Source organism: Natator depressus, chromosome 4 (genome assembly GCF_965152275.1).
Source record: "Natator depressus isolate rNatDep1 chromosome 4, rNatDep2.hap1, whole genome shotgun sequence".
In the NCBI taxonomy this organism is placed as follows: Eukaryota; Metazoa; Chordata; order Testudines; family Cheloniidae; genus Natator; species Natator depressus.
The window spans coordinates 9,810,681-9,825,598 of NC_134237.1; the positions used below are offsets into that span (position 1 = coordinate 9,810,681).

The window sequence follows — 14,918 nt, forward strand, 5'->3', positions numbered from 1 at the left end:
TGCAGCTTATGTGAAACCTGGCACATAGTTTTAAAAGATCACAAATAGGTCCTGTCCAACAAGATCCAATAATCTAGTAAGAATAAAGTCAACAGGAAGATTAGTAATGAGACTCCCTGTATGTTCTTATTAGTCAAGCTATTATGAATTGATTCAGGAAATTTGATTAATCATTTCAACACCAGACGCTGCAATGTTACGTAAGTCACTTTGTTGGTATAGCTCTTTGCTACCAGGAAAGTAACTACTTTTTTCACATAGTCAATATTGACAATTAACTGGTAAATGTTAAAGACATCTTACAAATGTATAATCTAAATTGTACATGTTTAAAAGTTGCATGCTGGCTGTTTTGTCTGCATTGTTAAGCTTAGAACAGTACTCTCACTCACATCTACCCCAAACTATCACGCAACATTAAATATAATACAGAAACCAAATGATGTAGTGAACGATTTGCTGTAATTTAATACAGTATTACCCAACAGAGGGGAAAAAAATATAATCACTTCTCTCTCATTCATGGTTCAAGCACCATTCTTCAAAAGCCACTACAAGAAGTGATTTCTTTACTGTAAAATATATGTATTCTGGACAACAAGATTTCTCTTCTTGCTCCATCTTAAAATAATCAAACTATCTTGGCTCTTCAAAGTAAAGGTCGTAAGAGCTAAACCCAATCTGCTTTAATATCTGTACCCTGATTCCATGAAAACAAACACAGCTTCATACTATTTCAGAATTTCTGAACATTTCACAATTGCTTCCAGCTCAGTTCAGCAGAAACTTGGAAAATTTTTAGCTACTGTACACAGAAAGGTAATTTTGATTATTAAATTGGAAAGATTTTTTTAATGTTTTATTAAAATAAATACACAAGGAGTATTAGAGATTGTTGATAGACATAGATGCACTTCCATTTTACAGACTAGTGAGTACCATGAAAGGGACTCCAGTTTTCCAAACAGTATTTTTTATAACTTAAAACAAATCCAGAAAATGAAAGCATTTACTCAAGGATTCAACATCTTATTTCTCAGTCTGTAAGCCAGTTCTTTTCACTGATGACAGTGTGAAACTTCTGAAATCCAGTCATGAACCATCAGGACCTTTTCCAATTTCCATTAATGTGAGGTATGTATTGTACAGAAAAGGAATATTCAGAACTCTCTGCTTGTGTGAAGTTGAGTCATCTTCTGGAGGGGTATTAAAAAGAACCATCTGTGGACCCACTGGATGAAGTATTTGGATTCATTTACTGGATTGTACACAATATGATGGACACTTAACTATTGCCTGCCCATGTAACATTACTACCAACTAAAGGATAGTCATTTTGGTTGTTTCCGCTACATTAATTTTGCAAGCCCAAAAGAACCAATACACCTCTTTGTCCCTTTTTTCCCCTTTTCCTCAAGTAGGAAAGAAAGCAACTTCTCTACTAGCCTGTCTACACTCACACTGGAACTAGGAACTTGGCAAGAGCCATCTTTAAAGGGACAAATTGAAACTCGTCAATTTCACAAAAAGCAAAAATTATTTTGGTTAACTCTGATCTGCCCAGGCTCCCTGGCAACCCGCCCCCCCCCCAACAAAAAAGAAAAAAAAAAAACCCCTCCCAACAACAACATTTTTGATTATTTAAAACTTGTATCTCCTGTTATGTGGAAAAACTACAAACAGGAGAAACTGACGAGACTCCATGGGAAACAGAGTGTACAAAGTGGAAAAAACTATTTTCCCCTGATTTATTTCAGTTAAGGTAACGGACATGTTACTAGTAATACTAATAGGTACAATATTTTAGATGAGATTTAAGTTTCTAGTAAGATTATATTTAAAAGGTTATGTCAAGACTGCCATATTTCCATAAACTGTATTATAAGGCCATGGTAATCAACTAGCAGCTGTTCCCAAACTTCACTGGTTCATATACTACCTTCTTAAAAATTGTTGTGAAGTGAGCTGATAGAACATCAAATTCATGTACCACCAATGATATACACACATCTGTTTGGGAATGCCTGAACTAGTGGATAGCCTGTTCTTACTAACACAGATTCAGTGTGAATGCAGACAAGGTCTATGCACAGTCAATCACACTACACACTGATTTAGACAAAGATTTATAAAGTGCAAATAGCTTTGACCACCATTTTACAAACATTTTACAAACTGCAAATAATGGGTCAGATTGATATCCTGCCTAATAGTATCAGATACCGCAAAGGAAGGCGCAAGAATCCCCAAATTGGAAAATGATGGAATTAACTGTCCATTAAAGAAATTTTAATTCCTGTGATCGTCCCTAGCATTTGTTTTAGATAGGGACTGCATTTCCTACCCATCCAGTCTTCTGATACAGGGACTGATTTTAATGAGAGATTGCACATTTTCATTAACAGCTAAGCACTTTATACTTAAATACCTTCAGAACTACTGGTTATATATCATCCCGTCCTAGTAACTTGTTGCTGTTTTTCCAGTATCTCCTCTTTTGACATGTCAGTCTCTGACAGTATCTCAACTTTAATGCCTAAAAATCATAGGCCTGGGGTAGGTCTGTGATGAAGCCTGATGCAAAGAATCATTAGTTCTCCACAATGTCCGTTTCCTCTTAATAGCTCCCTTTACTCTTTGGAAGTTCATTGAACATAACAATTCTCACAGGCTTCTTGTTTCTAGATGATCTTGCTTTTTAAATAATTTCTTGTTTGTAACTCTTTAGATGCTTGCCCTTCAAGCTTCCTCTTAGTCCTCCTAATTTCCATTTATATTTTACTTGCATTTGTTCTTTTCTATTGGTGTCACATGGACTAAGGGTAAATCTACACTAGAAACGCTGCAGATGTGCCACTGTAGCATAGACATTTACTATAGCGATGGAAGGGGTTCTTCTATTGCTGTAGTAAATCCATCTCTCTGAGAGGTGATTATTGATCTGGGGTGGGCAAACTATGGCCCGCGGGCCATTTTAAGCCCGGTCCTCAAGCTTCTGCTGGGGAGTGGGATCTGGTGCTTGCCCGACTCTGGTGTTGCAGCCAGGGAGCAGGGTCGGGGACACTCCATGCAGATCCCGGAAGCAGCCGCATGGCCCCGCTCTGGCTCCTATGTGCTCCAATGACCCCCTCCAGCACACCAATGGGAGCTGCAGGGGCGGTGCCTGTGGACAGGGCAGCCTGCAGAGGCACCTGGCCGCGCCTCTGTGTAGGAGCTGGAAAAGGGACATGCTGCTGCTTCTGGGAGCTATTTGAGGTAAGCGCCGCCTGGAGCCTGCACCCCTGAGTCTCTCCCCATGCCCCAACTCCCTGCCCCAGCCCTGATCCCCCTCCCAACCCCTCAGTCCCAGCCCAGAGCACCATCCTACACCCCAAACTCCTCATTCCCACCCCAGAGCCCGCACTCCTCCCCCACTTGGTGAGCATTCAAAGCCCAGGACACAATTTCTATTCCCAGATGTGGCCCTCAGGCCAAAAAGCTTGCCCACCCCTGCGACAGATCGAAAGAATTCTTCTCTCTACTGGCTTACTTACATTACACAGGGCATGACGTTTTTCACAGCCTCAAGCATTGTACTTGGGCTGACCTCTCTCTGTTCTGCAGACCTGCCCTAAACTGAACCATCTCCATAATCAGGGTAAAAAATTTAGTTTCCCTAATTCTGCCTGCATGAATTAACTAACTACATTCTTCACTTAAGGAAAAAAAAAAAAGTTTCCAGGTTAGTGGGCCGGTGTTTGCTTTCGGCACAATCCCTCCCGGGGGGTGTCAATAGAAGCTAGGGTTTGGCACGATTACCCGGACTGAATCCTGCCCCGCTAACAGCCTTGGCCCTGGCCGAAGCCGCTGCGGGGAGCGTTGTGCTCGCTACGAGCCGCCCCTGCCCCTGGACGCGGCCGGTCCAGGAGGAAAATCTTTGAAACAACCGCTCTGGCTCCGGGGCAACCCGGGGCCGCCTCGGCGGCGCGCCAGCCGCTGGTTTGAGCCCCCGGCGCGGCGCGTTGTCCTGGCCGGGGGCCGGCGGCATGGCCCAGCCAGGGCATTTGTACCTTGTACCTGGGGGTGCCCCCCCCCTTCCCGCTGCTCCTCTTACCGCGCAGCCTCCTTCGCTCCGTACCCCCTCCCCCCCTCCGAAGCGCGAGGGCCCCACAGCCTCTCGCCGCGGCCGGTACCGGCCTGGCAGGGGGCCTGGCGCCCAGACTAGAGTTTCGTGGGATCTGAGGGGGAGGGGGAGTTGTGGCGCCAGGCGGGGCCCAGCCGCCCCGGCAGCGAGCGCTCGTGAGGGCCGGGCTGGGGCAGCCCATCGCGCCCCCGAGCCGAGCGGGGACCGGCCCGCTCCGCCGGCGAAGGAGCGGCGGTAACCTCCGCCCGGGGAGCCTGCCTCCAGCCCCGCCCGCGGGAGGCAGGCCCAGGGCCGGACACACAGCCGGGGGGAGGGGCCGCGCCGCGCGCGCGGCAGCTCCTACTTACCGCCCAGCCGGCGCCTTCCAGCCTCGCGCTCGGCGAAGCACCAACAGCTGCCGCAGCGCGCGCGAACCGGATGCGGAAGCGCGGAGGGACGTGAGGTCACGGGCCCAGCGTCACTTCGGGGCGGGGGGACCGCCGACCCAGGAGTGCGCGCGTCTGCTAGGGGTGCCGGGGCGCGCCGCAGGGGCCTGAGCGGGCCGCTGCCTCCCGCGGGGGCGTTTCCTTCCCGCCCTCCCCGGCTCCGCATGAGGAAACTCGGACTGACCCCTCTCGCCCCCGGCAGGCCGGCCCCAGCCGCAGCCCCGTCACGGAGCGTCGCCCCAGGCCCCGAGCCCGCCCGCTGCCCACCTCGCTGCAAGGTGTCACCGCAGGACACCCCCCCTGCGCTCCCGGCTTCGGCGGTGAAGGTCTGGCCCGGCAAGGGCAGGGAGTTCGGTCTTCACTCATCCACCCCGCCGCCAGGATCGGGGAGATCTACCCGGCTCGCTGCGGGGCAAGTAAGCGTAACTCGGGGGCTGCCAACTCCAGGCTTGTGTCCCCCAAAGCCCATTGTAGCCGAGAAAATTTCTCAGAAAAGCTCGTCAGTCAACTTCCGTTCAATATGTATTTTACTATTAAATGCCAGTAAACCAATTAAAAGACAATACAAAAAACAGTATTTCACATATCCAGGAGTACTTTAAGAAGGGGAAATTAAGGCTGAAAATTAGGAGAAACTTCCCAACATGAGATCTATTATTATTGACTAATCTTCCAAAGGAAGATCCACCACTTGAAATTTACAAGTAGAATCTTTAGTATAAATACAATCCTTCATTAGCAGAAGGACAGACATAAATAACCTAATAGGTTTCTTCAATCTCTAATTTCTCTGATATCCTACATGTTTACAAGTTTAACTTCCCCTCCCACTGAATACTATTCTACAGATGTGTTAGGCTGCATTTTTCTTGTCAGAATCAGCATTTCCTTCCTCTATCGCTCCCTATGTATTATTTCTCCATCTGCATAGATTATAGTTTATACAGCTCTAGTATCGTATTTTAAAGGATACAAGTCAGATTTTCTGTCCTAATCTGATTCTAAGAGACCAAAAACTCACCAGTCTGCACTGTCTGATAATTGCCCCTGGGACTGGGGGAGGACATAAGAACGGCCATACTGGATCAGACCAATGGTCCATCTTCCAACACTGACCAATGCCAGGTGCTCCAGAGGGAATGAAAAGAACAGGCAATAAGTGCTCCAGCTAGCCAGGGGGAGTCCTCAGTTAGCTGGTTTATTGGGTTCCTCTCTATTTTAATAATCTTTGCTACAGCATTACAATATACAGTTCTTTAGCAAACAAGACTTATGTACCATCCTCCTGATCTGAGCTTTCATTAAAGCTTCAACATGGAAGGTACAGTACTATAATTATGCTCGCTGTACAGATGAAAATTTCACTTTTTCTCTCCAATAAGGCCAATGATATACAATTCTGGCTCTCAAGAGCTATTCACTTCAGCTGTGAATTTACAGGAGCACAATTGCATGTATTGTAAATGTTCTGTTCTGTGTTCCCTGACAGCAGAAGCCAGTGGTGTTCAAATGAGACATAAAACTTGGCAATGTTCAGGCACATAGGCACTGCCTGACTTTTCCATGCGCTCCCCTAAGAAACCATCATCAGAGAAGACAGACAGTAGAAACTTACCCAATAAGCCCAATGTCCTCTATTGCCATGTTGCAAAAATACCCCTGTTCAGCAAAGGAGCTGATCACCGAAGTATTGGCAACAGTGGAAACCACTGGAACATGCTGAACATCTCTTTATTATGGACTACAGCCATCTTCCCTCAAGTGTTTCTTTGAGCAAGACTGGAACGTATTAGGTGCTTTCATTTTTAAAGAATCAGCAGATGTTCAGTAAGTACCTAAACAGGCCCAAAGAAAAGTTTCCAAGAAATATATTTATAGGAGAGAATTTTTTAAAACACATATGCCATTAAAGTTCCTTTGAAAATGACTGTCATTATCAGCACTGTGAAAATTGCTTGAATTCCCACAATTTGAGACTTCATTCCATTGAGAGCTGTACACTGTCAGTCTGTTTCTGTGGCGGCTGCTGGTCATACTTCCTTGCTGGAAAAGAGTTAAAACATAATTAAATTGTTATCCCTTATACTCTATAAAGGCATGGTAATAGAAAGAGTAGCTCTGGTGGAAGACCATTCTTGGTCTGTAATTTAAATAAACGTTTCATTGAAGGAAAACTACTGATTTCACAAAATTTCCAATTCATTAAATTTGGAGGCAGTAACTACTCAACAAAAATCAGATGTTACGTTACACCCCGTCAGTTTAAGTAGAACAACCCTTAATGCCATCATTTGTTATTTCTGAATTGAAGACAACAGTAAAGGATGCAAATATATATACACAACACTGCTGGGAAGGTTGTGTGGGCATGAATGAATCTGTTACAACTTGTAACAGATTCTAACTATTTAGAATATAATCCCACTCTCTGTGACTAAAAAGCTCTAGAGACTACTAAGAAAAAAAGGATTGGCCAAGTTTATTACCCAGTGGAAACTACCTGGGTAATAAACTCGATTTAAGCCGTTTCTAATATGCCAATTGTGACCATGAAGCAAAGTATCTCAGCCTGAGATAAACTATAAAGACAGCCCATAACTTCAGAAGGAGTGGGAGAGTTGGGCACTCAATCCAGCTCACATGTTCTGGAAACCCAGACTTAAGATATCCTAATGAAAGACAGGGGAGATGGAAAGGAGAGTTGTCACCCTAGATGGGAAGGGAAACATCTGGGATACATCCTGAAATCTTTCAGTCAGAAATGTGAACAGAAAGGGGAGAGGATCTCCCTAAGTTTTTCTAAACAATTACCTCTATATCTTCAAAAGCAATGAAAATACTAGCAAAACTCATAGTGGTGAGAAACTGTATCTATTCCAGTCTGCTGAGGTATCCAGTTGCCAGGGAGCAGAAGTGGCATTATTGGGCAGTGATTTGAAAGCAGAAGCTACCATCAGCATCAGATGTACACAGCAGAATGCAGGATGAAGGCTGCTTCTGAACTTCTCCAGTAGGTCAGTTCAGATCCATAATGGCTCAATACCTTTAGTCAAATTTCTCCCCAGTGACTATCCCAATGGATACGCCTTTCAGGGGCCACCTCCTGTGATGACATTGCTCAGACTTACTGCCATTGACCCACCAAGACAGTCCTGGCAAAACCTATGCTGCCAATTTATATATACTTAGAAGTTATAAGGAAACAATGCAAAGTTATGGTTCCCCCAAGCAACTCTAGCTATACTCTTGCACACATATGGTATATTTTATTATTGTAGATGGTATTTAAAAATATAAAAATTAATGCATAAGCGCTATAGGGTGAGAAGAACCTAAAAATACTTACTTTCTTCTAACAAGCCTTTTCAGAAGGTATAAACTGTAATAGATGCACACACTTTGGTTTTGCGCTTCCAGTCTAAAACCAGCTGAAAACTCCCATACCTGAAGAATTTTGAAGGATGCTAGCTCCCAGTGTAGTGGGCTCCCTGATGCTTCTAGCTGCCATGGAAGTTTGGAGTATCAACATATCAAACATATCTCCAACTCTGCAGGGAAAGCAGCTGGAAGGTGACAAGGATCTATTACAACTTGTACCTTATGAAAATAATTCCACCCACCCCACCTGTCGTGCCAGTTGTAAAATAATCCCCCTCTTGGAGGCTACAGAGTTCAAAGAGGTCTCCACAGAAAGAGAAAAATAGCACCCAAAGGATCAATGAACAAAAATTAACCCACCAATTGCAGTTTTCCAGCACCAATTTGGGGTACATAAACCGCTCCCAGAACCATCATGATAAATACAGGACATCTACCATGGAAATATCCCATCATTCTCCAGCTAAGCGAGGGGGGGGAGGGGTAGCAGTATCAACCTTACAGTATGTAAGTAAAGGTACACCACCACCAGAAAGTGCTGAAGAGTTTTCTAGAAATAGAATCTTTTCCCCATAAAACAAGAACTTCTAAAAGGTAAGTGCTCGGAGGAGCATAGGAACCCATTAACCAGAGAACATGACGGATACTGACCCACCCAGTCAATTTAGGAACCATCGATCAGTGAGTGAGTTCACCACAAAGATCAGTTCAGCCAGTCTGCAATCATGCTGTTCCTTACCAAGAAAGTAACTCAGGATACGTAGGCCCATCAATGGCCATTAGCCAAGATGATCAGGGCTGCAACCATATACTTTCGGTGCCCTAAGCTTCTAACCGCCAGAAGCTGGGACTGAATGACACGGGATGGATCGCTCAATAACTGCCCTAGTCTGTTCATTTCCTCTGAAGCATCTGGTATTGGCCACTGTCAGAAGACAGGATACTGAGCTAGATGGGCCATTGGTCTGACCTAGTATGGCCATTCTTATGTTCTTAGTTTGTGGAACACTAAAAATTCCCACACCAAAAGGGCAGTAGGATATGGGAGATGTGATCCTGTCCTTCCTTGCTCATTCATAGATGAGATGGTGGCCTGATTTTAGAATTGAAACCACCTTTTAAACACCAGGACTCAAAAGCACTAGATTTTTCTTCATCATCTACCCTTCCACAACTGTGTATGGTTATTGCTCATTGGGGTGGGGGAGCTTGTTGAGGCTCAGATTCTGAGGGTGTGCCCTGAAATGGGTCAAGTGTCAGTTAAAGCAGCCACTTGGAGCTCTACTCTGCCACACTGCCTCCTAAGCCAATGTGGGGGTGGCTAGTGCAGCTCTGACAGCTACATACCAATGAAGAGTTGCCCAACACCAGGGAAATTCCCTGATGACCATTTACGGCCAGATCCCACCCCGCTTGTGCCATCTGAACAGATACAGTTGGTATTGTAATAAAGAATTGGGAACTGTTGCTACACATAAATAATACACATACAATAATAAATCTTCCATGGAAGCAAAGTTAGGCCAATGCTGAGAGCCTATGAAAATCACACCTTGAGCTCTTTGCAGTTATAAATACTTCTGCTGAACGTTATTATTTGGAGGTCAGACTAGATGATCATAACGGTCCCTTCTTGCCTTAAGAGCTATTTCTACTTGCCATATTAGATTCATTGTTGACAACTAAAATACCCATACAGGAGGGGCCTGATTCTGCAACGTGCTGCACATGGTGAATTCGCATAGAGGCCCACTGAAGTTACCATACTTCAGGATGAGAGCCTTACATGAGAGTTACACGTGTGAAGACAAAACTAGGCCCTTACATTTTCCATAATTGTTAGTTTCTGACAACGTAGAACCTTGCACCAAATAGCTCAGAACGCCCTCAGTGTAAGATTCTGGGTTTTGTTCTACAAAGGGCTATAGTGTCCAAACACTTACTCTATTTTAAAACATGCATCTTTCTTTGACTGTTCAGGAATCTGAACATCTCAGAGGACAGAGCACGATCTTACCGATAGAATACATCTCTAATTGTTGTCTTAAGCGGATTTTTTTCATATTGTCATAGAAGTTTGGCTCTGATGGTGCCTCTGCTGTAGGAGGCACTGTGAATATTCGCATGATCTTCCTTTTATTCCTAAAATATGGAAAGGAATAATAAATAACCTGCAACACAATATTTCCAAGTATTTCAAAAAGAGTATCTTCCAGGGTCTTTATTTAGAAGCTAAGTATTAAAAGACTACCTTGAGCACATATTTTAATTGAAGTAACACACTTTTTCTCATTGAAGAGTATCCTAAGAAGGATGGCAGGTGCTATTAAAAGCGAGTCAATAGCCGTTCCCAGGAGAACGCTCATTGCTGCTTTGCTCCATAACACCCCTCCCCTTTGCTACAGGAGGTTTTGTCCCTACCTCACCAATCGTGCTGCTTCTGGATGAAATCCCTCATCATCTTCCTCTTTGTCCATGCTCTATCCCTTCCCCACTCTCCCTTTTCAGTACCGCTCTTGCCCCTTTCCCTTTACCACTGTGTCCCTTCTCTGTTTCTGCCCTATGCATAATTCAGCCAAATGCTAGCGCAAACTCCAGTCCTACCTGCATCAGATAAAGGAATGGGAAGTCACACAAACCACTGAAGCTAGCAGAACACTGTTACTCTTAAATAAATACTCAACTTCCAACACACTCGTCTGGAGTATTTTGATCCACTGATGCCATGAGAGAGAAGCACAGGCATTAATCACACTGAAGCAAGAATAATATAAAAGACGATAAATTATGCCCTATCTTCTCCCCTATTCTCCAGCTGAAATATCCAGAAACAGAGAGGGATTGGTAGATGAGATTTTAAATAAGAGGCCATTAGTGATAACTCCCACTCCTGTACACTAAATCACTACATCAATTAGACTTAACGGTGCTGGGCAAGTAGATGAGTGGCAGGAGACCAATTTGTCTCCCCTCTCCAACAGTTGGCTCTCACAGGTTACAAAGACTGTACTAAGCCAGCACACTAATTCTCTTTACTAAAGTACCAAAAAGCATCAAACTAAAACACAGGCCTCAAGACATAAGAAAGAAAAACTGCCCTCCCTAAACCTCAATTCTACTGACACATCTGTTTCTTCTTGGGATCTTCTAGACCCTCCCTATCCTTTCCATTGAAGTCTTGTTCACAGCATCCAGGGAAGCCATGTTAGCACCTCTGTTGCTATATGGCAGAGAGTCACCTTTAGCAAGGTGTTGTTGCTGCTATGTCACAGATTACACTGACAATGATGTAACCTGCTGCCCAGGATGGAAATCATGCTAGGAACAAGGGAGTGCCACAGCAAGGAACTGGAGGAGCAGGAGGAGCGTATGAGATCCAGAGTATTAATTTAAGGGAGCCAGTGGCTCTGCTGGATCCATGTTAGTCCTGGGGGAATTCTGCACCACTGCACACTCACAGAATTCATGGTCCCATGGATTATTTTTTTCTCCACAGAATATAGATTCTGCTGGACAGGCGCTGAAGTTATGCCTTTCACCCACCAGGGGCCGCTGTGGTGCCAGAACAGAGGGCAGCCAGCTGGAGGGGCTGCATTCCCCACAGCAGGTCCAAGTGAGGAGGCAGGGAGGGACAGAGCAGGGCACAGGGAGCTGCTCGAGGATCACAGAATGGGGTTCTGAACAGTGTTCCCTCTAATTTTGTACATCTGTGTGCGGAATGAATTTTGTTATGTGTACCAGTATGGAAGCGATGGGGCCGAGGGTTGGGATGCGGGAGAGAGGGAGCACTGGCTGGGGGTGCAGGAGGCGGCTCAGGGCTGGAACAGAGGGTTGGGGTGCAGGCACTAGGGTGGGGCCAGAGATGAGGGATTTGGGGTGCAGACAGCCCCAGGGCTGCAGTGGGGAGAGAGGACTCCCCCCAGCCCTCTCTCGCCGCAGGAGCTCGGGACCAGGTGAAGGGTGCCTCTCCCCAGCAGCTCCCGCGGGCCTGGGCCAGGGCTCCTCTCCACAGCAGCTCCGGTGGGACTGGGCTGGGGTAGGGCCTACTCTCCCCACCTGCCTGCGCGGCCCTTGCAGCCCTTGAGAGTCTACAGCGAACGCAGGTTCAGAAGGGCTAGCGGGGGGAAGACAGACTGAGGCACGGATACAGAAGCTAGTGAGGGGATAGCACTGAGCTCGGCGCTGCAAGGGAGGAGGGCTGCAGGGACACACAGGGAAAGGGGCACGTATGCATGACTGAATGGGAGAGGCTAGGGGGTCAGCCAGAGTCTACATGGTGGATGCTCCCCAACAATCCTTCCCTCCCTTAAAAAAAACTGTTCAATACTTCTCCCACCCACATCCAACAACTTTACAGGTTTACTCCCAGCCTCCTTTCCTGTTCCTGAGCTCCTCCATTACCACGGCTCCCCAAAGACTTTGCACTCCTTCTGAGAGGTGCAGGAAATAGATTTCCCTATTGTAGTCTACATGGATTATTGCTGAAAGTTCTGTATTAATATGCCTAGGCAGGAATCTATTTGTCAAGCAACCATTTCCTGAATTTTTTTTTTATTTTTTGTCTGCATTTTTGCATAACATACTTGCAGACAGGTATTTGGAAATACATTACCCAACTAATTAAAACTGGCGTGAGACAGGATGTTTGACAAATAAAATATGCAGAATTTTAAAATACGTTGTGGAGAATTTTTAATTTGGGGGGGGGGGGGCACAGAAACCCCCCAGGAGGACCAGGTGCAGCCCGCCCCCGCGCCGTGGCTCCCTCAGCGGACAGGCCCAGCTGAGCAGGGCAGGCAGGCAGGCAGGGCAGGCCGCCCCTCCCCGGGGCAGTGCGCTGTGCGGGCGGTCGCTCCGATCGCAGCCCTGGCGGCTCGGGACCCTGGGGCCGCCCCGTGCGAGTCGGGCCCAGGGCGGAGGCCGGGCAGGGGTCCCCTCACCGGCGGGCGTAGACCAGCAGCGCCAGGCTGGCCAGCACCACCAGCAGGTAGACGTTGGTGGCCTCGTTCCAGGCCTCGTGCACCGAGTAGTCCAGGGCGTCGCTGTCGCTCATGGCACCGGCTCCGGCTCCTACCGCCGCCATAGGGCGCCCGGCCAGCGCCAGCCGCGCTCCCCGCGGCCCGGCCACGCAAGCCGGGGGCCCACCGGCAGTGAGCGCACGGGTTCAGCCATCACTTCCGGGGGGCGGGGCTAGCCGGGGGGGGCCCGCGCGCGGGGGGGCGGGGCTCCTGGCTGTCATGGACGCCAGGAGGCTGCCCGCCTTTGAGGGTCTCGGCCCTTGGGAGCGGTTCTGAAGAACAGGTACTGTCGGAGAAACGCCTGCGAAGGATGCTCCAGGGGTAGCTCGTCCCGCCTCAGCATGGGGGGAGGGGGCTGGGTTAGATGATTTCTTGAGGTCCTTCCTGCTTAACGCTTTTATGGTTAGCCCAGGCCTCCAGCTCCAGAAATCACGACTCAGCAAGAACGTCGCTCCAGGCGAGTGTCAGACGCAGCAGACTTCGCTGTGTCAGAATACAGATTACAAACCCAATCCTTATTAACCAAAAAAAAAAAAAAAAATTGGCCTTTGCAGCATGGGAGTGAATAGCTCCACCACAGAGCGTGGGAAAGGAGTGAAAGAATACTCGGCAGTTAGGCATAATTATATTTCACTGAAACATAATAGCCATACAGTTAGGGTGTTGTGTAAAAAACCAAGAGGAATCTCATTCTTTCATGTTTCAGAGTAACAGCCGTGTTAGTCTGTATTCGCAAAAAGAAAAGGAGTACTTGTGGCACCTTAGAGACTAACCAATTTATTTGAGCATAAGCTTTGAGCAGGCATCCGATGAAGTGAGCTGTAGCTCACGAAAGTTTATGCTCAAATAAATTGGTTAGTTCTCTAAGGTGCCACAAGTCCTCCTTTTCTTCATTCTTTCATGAGATTATAAGTTTGGTTGATATAGATAAAGGTAAATGCATAGATGTAAACTATTTAAACTTCTGTAAGGCATTTGACCGAGTAGAGCATGGCATTCTCATTAAAATTGGAACTATACAGCAACAAGAAAGCACATGTGACATGGGTTAGGAACTAACTGACCGATTTCAAAAAGTAGTCGGTGGAGAATCACCATTGAATGGGTGTGTTTCTAGAGTGGTTCCATTGGTTCTAGGACTGACTATGCAACAGTTGTATCAATTATTTGGAAGTAAATATAAAATCACCGCTAATAATATTTGCAGATGACACAGATTGGTGGAATGGTAAAATATGATGAGGATAGGGCAATTATACAGAGATATATTTTAATGCAACCAAATGCAAGGTCTTACTTGCAAAATGGAAGACTAAACTCTGGAAAACAGTGATTCTACAAAAATTAGGGGTCATATTGGACAAGCAACAACATGAGCTCCCAGTACAATGCTGTGGCAAAAACAGCTAATGTATAAATGGGGAGTAGGGAGGAGCTTTTACTTACGTATACAGCATTGGTGAGCCAGATACTGAAATAAGTTCAGTGCCGGTGTGCACATTTTAAAAAGGCTGTTGAAAAATTGGAGAGAGTGCAGAAAAGAGCCATACAAATTATTTGGGAACTGGAGAACATGCCTTACAGTAAGAGACTTAAAGAACCAAATCTGTTTAGCTTATTAAAAAGATTGACAGGTGATTTAATTACAGTGTATAAGTATCTTCAGAGGGAGAAAATACTAGGTACAAAGCGACTCTTTAATCTAGTAGAGAAAGGCAGAACAAGAAACAATGGCTGAAAGCTGAAGCAAGACAAATTCAAATTAAAAATAAAGCAGAAATTGTTAACAGTGAGGGTGATTAACCATTGGATGTAATAGATCTCTAGATCTTCAAGTCAAGACTTGATCCATATCTTCTAGAAAGACTTTAGCTAAACACAGGCTCTTGGGTTCAATATAGGAGTAACTAGGTGAAATGCAGCCCAGGCTCATGGCAGAGCAAGACAGCCAAAGTGCTCTCAACCCATTTGGAA

General features: G+C 46.0%; 2 protein-coding genes across 6 annotated transcripts in view; both read right to left on the reverse strand.

The window, feature by feature from the left end:
- The window catches only part of SLC20A2 (solute carrier family 20 member 2), a 72,292-nt gene extending 67,700 nt beyond the window's left edge, over nucleotides 1–4,592 (reverse strand). For all 3 annotated transcript variants that reach the window (XR_012639214.1, XM_074950359.1, XM_074950354.1), the window contains exon 1: nucleotides 4,471–4,592. The gene's annotated coding sequence lies outside the window, so the exon portion shown is untranslated. The remainder of the gene's footprint in view (nucleotides 1–4,470) is intronic.
- Nucleotides 4,593–5,078: 486 nt separating this feature from the next.
- On the reverse strand, nucleotides 5,079–13,098 carry SMIM19 (small integral membrane protein 19). Of its 3 annotated transcripts, none has more exons than XR_012639215.1 (4): nucleotides 12,867–13,098; nucleotides 9,944–10,068; nucleotides 7,993–8,111; nucleotides 5,079–6,591 (listed from the first exon to the last, which is right to left on the reverse strand). XR_012639215.1 is itself a non-coding variant. In XM_074950361.1 (3 exons), exons 1-3 carry the CDS (start codon nucleotides 13,007–13,009, stop codon nucleotides 6,527–6,529), a joined length of 333 nt encoding a protein of 110 aa, XP_074806462.1. In that variant the 5' UTR covers nucleotides 13,010–13,098; the 3' UTR covers nucleotides 5,081–6,526. The 3 variants fall into 3 exon arrangements, 1 of the variants encoding a protein (XP_074806462.1); XR_012639216.1 differs by having other exon boundaries at nucleotides 6,532–6,591; nucleotides 7,895–8,111; XM_074950361.1 differs by lacking the exon at nucleotides 7,993–8,111 and having other exon boundaries at nucleotides 5,081–6,591.
- Nucleotides 13,099–14,918: the final 1,820 nt, after the last annotated feature.

Coding starts and splice junctions, on each gene's coding strand:
- SMIM19 (XM_074950361.1), bottom strand. CDS start 13,009: ATGGCGGCGGTAGGAGCCGGAGCCGGTGCCATGAGCGACAGCGACGCC. Junction 10,069..12,866: donor CTGCTGGTCTACGCCCGCCG/GTGAGGGGACCC, acceptor TCCATATTTTAG/GAATAAAAGGAAGATCATGC. Junction 6,592..9,943: donor ATTAGAGATGTATTCTATCG/GTAAGATCGTGC, acceptor ACTCTTTTCCAG/CAAGGAAGTATGACCAGCAG.